The following is a 7139-nucleotide window of genomic DNA, read 5'->3' as shown; positions in this document are numbered from 1 at the left end:
GCTGCCTCCATATGCAACTTAACTTTTTACCAGGGTGTGGTAATGGGCTCATTTCTCCTTGCCTTGGAGTGTACCTATGTCTGGAGAGGGGCATTGAGGAGGAAGGGGAGGTGGCAGGATAAGGAGGGGCCAGAGAACTCTTCTTTCCTGAAAGCCAATTTACCCCTCTCTACCCCCATTTACCTCTGTTCCTAGCAGTTCTAGGAACCCCAGTGCACCCCAGCATCAGTGTTGCTAAAGGCACATCAAACCATGACCTGTGTGTATCCTCCTAGAGCCTGTCAGGTGGAGATGGGACTATGGCAAGAGTTTCCATAGCTTCAGTGGGGGTGGGGGCAGGGTAAAAAGGTGGATAAAATGAGGATAGGGTGGGGCTCAGGGGAAGTCTCTGGGTGTGCACTGTGTTTCCCCAGGTCTGAAAGGCAGGGGGGTTAGAGCACACACCATGGCCTCTCCAGACAGAGATAACCACATGAAACACACACTGCCGCACTGCACCGGCTTGATCCATGCCGGGAAATATTTCTCTGGATCTTAGAGAAAATTTTCCAAGACACTTCTGGCCTAAGTGGCAGCTTCCTTTTCAGCCAAAAATAAATGAGGAGCAGCCAGAGGGCAGACAAGGAAACGGCAGGGGAGGAAATGAGAGGTTGAGGAGGATAACATAGGGGCGAAACAGAACCTGCATCAGCTTCCTGTTTCAGAAAACGTGGTTCTCCTTCTGAGGCAAGACAAGACTCTTAGGTATGGCTGAGTGAAAGGAATAAGAGAAGGAGACACAGCAAGACAAGACACCCATAGATTGGACCAGAGAAAAGAAGAAAAAGGCTGAACAGAGTTAAATGAGTCTAGTTTCTAGTAGAGCATTAGGTCTGCATGTTGGCTCGGTCTTCCGGATATGGACACTTTCATAGCACCAGCCTTCTGAGACTGATTTCAGAGAAAGTAAGCTATTGAAGACCCAGCTAAACCCTTAGCAAGTTCATCCTTCCACCCTCTTATGTCATAACCATTCTCTGATGCTCACAGTTCCAAAACAAGGGCTGGAGATAGATTTCAGAATCCATACAAATGTTTTACTGGTTACTTGTTTCAAGAGATGCCCTATCCAATGAATGAATGAACAAATGACTGAATGAACAATTCAATGGTCAAATGAGATTAGGGATGCTACATTTTAATCTTCTGCAAAGGAGAGTAGGGGATGCTGAAAATTAATCTCCCTTCAGAAGAGTTACAGATCAAGTTAACGTAGTATAGGCCCTGAGAAGTCTGCACTGAAGGAATTTGTTTAATGTGTCATTTTTTAAACTTATCCAACTGAGGTCAGGCCTACTAAACTTAGAGCCCACAACACTGTAGACTATGTACATAGTGCCCCTGGATTAAACAATTTATGTGGCCATGAAAGGTAATCCTTGCCATGGACCATTTTTCCCTTCTAAGTAACACCTGTTAACATCTTGAGAGAGTCCTACATTCTATGGACACAGCTTGGGAAACACTGGATTAGGATAATGTCTTACCTATCATGAGACTGCAAATGGCACTACTTTCACAGCATCATCGGGGCTAAAATCTGAGTGGGGTTGACTTGTGCCAGTGTATTCATCCATCAGTCCTGTTGGAACCCACAAAATCCTTCTGCAAGATGGTTTCCTGAGATAGGGATGCAGCTTGTGGTTACAGAAGGAGGATAAGATTAGCTCTGCAGGAGAATATCATTCACAGCCACAGTTTTCTTTGTTCAGTACTTTAAGGCACTAGTTTTTGATCTAAGTCAATTCTGGAATAAGCAGCTGGTGGTGGAAATGCTCCATGGTCCTTCTAAATGTGCATATATGTAGTAAAGAATGCTTGAATGGAAATGTGTCTTAGAACAGCTGAAGGACTAAAATGATCTCCTGGACCTGTTTCCCTTCTCTTAAGTAGCTCATATCCCATACATCTTCAGTGGTTTTTGGTCTAGATTCTAAAATAGCGATTTGCAAGATTTTGTTGCACATTAGAACCAGGCTTTTGATTCTGATGCCTATGTTGCACCCCATCCCAATTAAATAACAGTGTTATGGGTAGGAGTCAGGCATTTGAATTTTTAAAAGATCCCCAGTAATTCCATTGTGCCATTGAATTGAGAGATTGCTGGTTTAGAAGCACTTTTATCTCCAGACATATAATTATAATGGCTGTGCCTCTGTGAGAGGCAGGACAGGACAGGGCAGGAATTCATCCTCATCCCCATCTTGTTTGATAACAGAAGCCCTAAGTATCACAATCAAGGTCACACACTCATGTCAGGTTCTAGGCAGGTGTCACTTCTTTGAATTTATTGAGGTTAAACCCAGCCTATCAGACTAGATTCTGAAAATGATGGGATAAGAGATTGGGTGCGGGGAAAGCTGGAGTTGAAACCCAGTGGAGTGAACATGGCCTTTTGTGCCTGCAGAAGAAACATGAAAACCGCATCAATGCAACGCCTCCTGCCCGTTTGTCAATGCTGTTTCTGTCTGTAGACTGCTGGTTTGCATTTCACTTACAGAGACAAAGTGCAACCTTTGTGCCAAGCTGAAGGAAATTATAAAAGCCCACAGCTTGTCTTTAGACTTAATGTCAACTATTTGTCTCCTTTTATTTTCAAACAAACAAGTCCCCACATGAGTGTTGAGGCTGTTGCAGACATTCGCTCCCCTGGTTTTCTAATTTCCTTGTTCCTGCATTGGCAGGTGTGAGAAAAACCAGACACTTTCTAGAATAATCCTATCAGCCACAGAGGGCTGTTGTGGGGTCCAATGACATAAGGTGAGAGGTGCTGAGCAACATAGTAGTTTATACAGTTGCAGGCTTATGCTGAAACAATTTACTACTAACTGGACTTCTTTCAGTCTTCAGAGTTCATTAACTAGAAATTTAGAAGCAAGGATAATAAGAATTACCCACAATTCCCAAAATAGCACCAACTCAAAACATTTTTTTTCACCATCTGGTATGAATGAGTAACCCTATTGTCAGTATGGGTGAAGTATGAACACATTCCTAGCAGCTCTGCAATATGGAAGATAAATCAAGTATTCTCTTTCATTGTAGCTAGAGAGCCATGGGCTGGGTGACACTGGGGGTGACATGCTCCAGGTTACTGGGAACTTGGATGGGTGTGCTGAAATTTTGAGGTCCCATGGTAGATCTCAGAAGAAGAAGTAAGATGCTTCTATTTGCAATTTTTAATTATTTGTAAAATTCTCTTAAGGTTGGAGAATTATTTGAGCATTATTTCTTCCTTAGACTCAGAAAAATGATACTGTGAATTCTCCTAAAAATGTATTGTTGTGAAAGATTGCTCCTAAGACAATAGTAGGGACCCTGTAAGGCCTGGATCAGAGTAGGTTTAACAAAAACTCACTTTTTAAAAAAAGAGTATGAATTAATCTCTAAGATGCTAGCTTTTGTTAGGTGTGTTATAATAAAACACTGACATGTGAATAATTTACTTTATAAATACAGTGGAAGTTAAGGTTGCCCTTGTCCATAACACACTCACTTGTATTCCTCAAAGATTCCTTGAGTAGAAGACAAAAGGGGTGGAAAATTGGGGAACTGTTTATGTCAAGAGAATGTTTCACTCATGAACAAGTCCACTGAGGGGAAGGTTGAGAATTGAGAATTGTTTTTCAGTCTAAACTAGGGCTACTCAGAGTGTGGTCCTCAGACCTGCTGCATTACCTGGGACTTAGAAATGCAAATTCTCACCACCACCCCCCACCACCCCTGCCCTGCCCAAAGCAGACCTACTGAGTCAGACTCATGGGCCAGGGGCCCAGCCCTCTTGGTTTCAACACATTTCCCTGTAGTTCTTGTGCTCCCTGGTGTGAGAAGCATTTTCCTACAGATGCTTCTCAAGGTGTGGTCCCCTGGCCGGCAACATCAGTATTGCTTGGGAACTTGCTAAAAACCACCTGAGACTCTTTCACTAGGTGTTGGCAGGTGATAACAGAAATGCTCTGTGGCACTTCCCAGCATTCAAAGGCCCCAGAAACGGCAAAACTGAATGTATAAGATATACAATTCTTTCATAAAAATTCTCAGATGTGCCCTTTCTGGAAAGAAACTGAAAAGATCTCCTGTATCTGTTTGCTGTCACTAGGGAATTAATGATAAAACCTTATAAGTCTTATGCATTCCCTCCCTCCCTTTGGATCCGTGGACCAGCTGCTGAGTCAGCCACTTTGGTGGGAGAGGCAGGGGTCTGTGCTATAACAAGCCCCACAGATGGATGGGCCCTCACGGTAGAGAGCTTCGAGAGTAACAGTTCCATCCAATTGCCTGTGTGCTCAGCCATGTAGAGCTGAAGGAGTGCCTGCATTCACCTGGGCTGGCCGGGGGGCTGGAGTGAGGTGGCCCTGACGCTGAGTTGGGCAGCTGCTGTGTCTGCCAGCACAGAGCCAAAAAGTGCAGCCTGGAGGGCAGGAGCTTGGCCCACTTGCAGTGACATAACCACGCTTCATGGTTTGGAAGTGGAGACCTTTCTTTCTTCACTTTTCCCATGCTCCAGCCTCCACACAGCCCCCAGCCAGGCCTGCCAAGCACCAAGTCCTGAATTTCAGCTCAGGGCCCACAGATCAGGGGTTTGGAGGCTGCCGGGATCTCCTGTGCTTGCTGGTAGAGCCAGCTCCTGCTCCCTGGAAGGCAGGTCCTCCTCTCTGAGGTGGGCTCATAGTGCCTCAGGCAGAAGCCCTTTCACTTGGGATCCCAGGATAGCTGCTAAATGCTTTCTCCTCTAGTCACTCAGGGATGGCCATGGCTAATGAGTATATTTTTCCAAAGGTATTTAGACCCCTGATGTGAAGAACTTTCTAAAAATGAACAAGAGGACTAATGCAAGAAAGGTGAAGACAGATGAAGAAGGTAGGGCTTAGGGCTTTAACAAGGGGCTTCTGCTGTGGGGCTGGCTGAAGTCAGAGGATTTAGGGTAGAAAGACAAAGGTGTGGCACAGCAGGTAGTTCCTTGTGCTGCATTGGCTGAGGGAATAATGCACATTGGGGAGATGAGAGAGGGCATTGCTCATTTTGTCCCAGACAGCTTTAGGTCCTCCTCTTCCAGATGTGAGCAAGGGCCCTGACCTTCAAGGCATGTGGGTTCTGCACCTGCTGAGGAGACATAGATGAAGAGTCAAGTCTGTGCCTGGAAGCTCTGATGTGTGCTTTCTAGTGAGAGGTGCTGTTGCACATCTTGCCTTCCTGGGTCTGAGTATATTCTTGCAGGGGGATGGGACCTTCCACAGCCCACTGTTTCCCACCAGATCTGCCCCCAGTTGAACTCCAGCTCCTGAACACATGAAGCAGCCTGGGAACAACTGTTTAATCTGCATCTTCCCTGGATTATCATCACCAGCAGTGCTTTCTAATGCTTCAGGCTGGAAACTGCAAGATGAACCTTTAAATTCCTATAGAAATGACCACAGGAATATAAAATCAAGGGAAGTAGGCACTACGTGAAAAAACAGGGGAGTGTAAAAGCTTCAGGAGAGAAGTTTTAAGGTATTTTCTTTTAGACAGAATGAAGTAGCAAAGGGAAGAAGGAAGGCCTGCTGTGCTCATGATTTAGTATCTGCGTAGACACAGGCTGTTTGGTAAACTAACAGGTAGAATTTCTAGTTAAGCCCCCCAACCCCAAAACACTCAGAACTTCTGTCCAGGAGCTACAGTAAAAAGTTATGGCTTGTTGAGCCCTTTAGACTTAAGTTCAAACCTACCATTTGCTGGTTCTGCAAACTAGCCAGGCTTGGTCTCATATTTTGTTAAACAGGGATATAAATAAAAGAGTGCAGGCAAGGAGACCTAGCCAAAATGTCCATAGTTACCATTTACTGATTACTATATTCCAGATACTGTCCCAAAAGCTTTACATAAATTATTTCCTTTAATCTGCAAGGAAGCCTTATTAAATTGATCTTGTTTTAATTGCCGTTCTATACACGAGGCAACTAATGTTTAGAAGGGTTAAGATACTTGCTCCAGGTTCACACCTAATAAAATGGGTAGAGAAGGAATTTGAACCCCAGCAGTCTAAGTGCAAAGCCTACGTGTTCAAACCCTGAGCTACACTGGTCCAAACCCTTAAAATATATTTATTTAACCCTTATAATAGCCTTATGATAATCGTTTTTATTGGTGGAAAAAGGAACTTCAGAGCTAAATGATTTGACATTATATAAAGATTTGAAACCAAGCCTGCTTGATTCTGAGTTCCCTACTCTTTATTGTTATGCTGTTCCTTAATTGACATGCTGTATGGAATGTCATTCTGTTCCCCAGTTTTGGATTACATTCTATTCCCACTGAATACAGGTATGGGGTGGCTATTGTGCATGATTGGGAGAAAATCAAAATGTAGTTCCAACACCCTATACTTCTTTGAAGAATTGAATCATTGTGTGTGAGAGCCTCTAAATTGCCTAATTTCTCTTTGCTGGTAGAACTCATGGAAAACATTGGGCTTCCTCTGGAACTGCTTGAAGAACATGACCCTTGGCCAGCCTATGTCACATATACCTCCCCAATGGTGAAAAGACTCGTTGAGAATAGCAAAGCTAGAGAATTGGAATGCATGCAAGCTTTTGAGGAAAGCCAGCGAGCACTGAGGCTGAACAAGCCATCCAGTATCATCCAGCTAAAAAGAAAAAAATCATCTAAGACCTCTGGCAAAATGATGTACAATGACATGAAGTCAGAGACCATGTTATCATTATGGGGTGCTTTCTCTGCAACAGCCACAGGTCCTACCATTGTCCCAGAACCCATGCACTTCCATACAGATGCCAGAGAAAGTCCCACCGAAAACTACAACAAGATCATCTTCTCCCGAAAACCTATGATGAGGATGCTTCCATATAGCTCCCTTCTGGCCAGCAAGGAAAAACATTCAAATGTTTAGCAAGGAGTCCCTGCAGCCATCTCCCAAGACTGTACGGCATTTAAGCTTCATTTGTCACAAGGCTCACTATGTTCTTTACATTTGAACTTGCCCCGCTCATACAGAGGTTGGCCTAGATAAGACAGATCAGAATGTATGTGGTGGGTTGGTGGGTGGGTACACCCCCTCCAGTATCACAGTCAGATGGAGCTGGGAAGCCCCAAGCTCTAGT

General features: G+C 44.3%; 1 protein-coding gene across 1 annotated transcript; it reads left to right on the top strand.

Moving 5' to 3' along the window:
• Nucleotides 1-876: 876 nt before the first annotated feature.
• Nucleotides 877-6928, top strand: CDRT4 (CMT1A duplicated region transcript 4). The gene is made up of 3 exons (XM_037070957.1): nt 877-945; nt 4827-4899; nt 6471-6928. The coding sequence occupies exons 1-3, from the start codon at nt 877-879 to the stop codon at nt 6926-6928; spliced, it is 600 nt and encodes a 199-aa protein (XP_036926852.1).
• The last annotated feature ends 211 nt before the right edge of the window (nt 6929-7139 follow it).

This window comes from Sturnira hondurensis, unplaced genomic scaffold, assembly GCF_014824575.4.
Source record: "Sturnira hondurensis isolate 20B ecotype Veracruz unplaced genomic scaffold, ASM1482457v3 Scaffold0019186, whole genome shotgun sequence".
NCBI lineage: Eukaryota > Metazoa > Chordata > Mammalia > Chiroptera > Phyllostomidae > Sturnira > Sturnira hondurensis.
This window is presented reverse-complemented; position numbering and strand designations above follow the sequence as displayed.

Excerpts from the sequence above, each read along its gene's own strand:
- CDRT4 (XM_037070957.1), top strand. The coding sequence starts at position 877 with ATGTTGGCTCGGTCTTCCGGATATGGACACTTTCATAGCACCAGCCTT. Across the intron at positions 946-4,826 it reads TGAGACTGATTTCAGAGAAA|ACCCCTGATGTGAAGAACTT; the intron begins GTAAGCTATTGA and ends AAAGGTATTTAG. Across the intron at positions 4,900-6,470 it reads GGTGAAGACAGATGAAGAAG|AACTCATGGAAAACATTGGG; the intron begins GTAGGGCTTAGG and ends CTTTGCTGGTAG.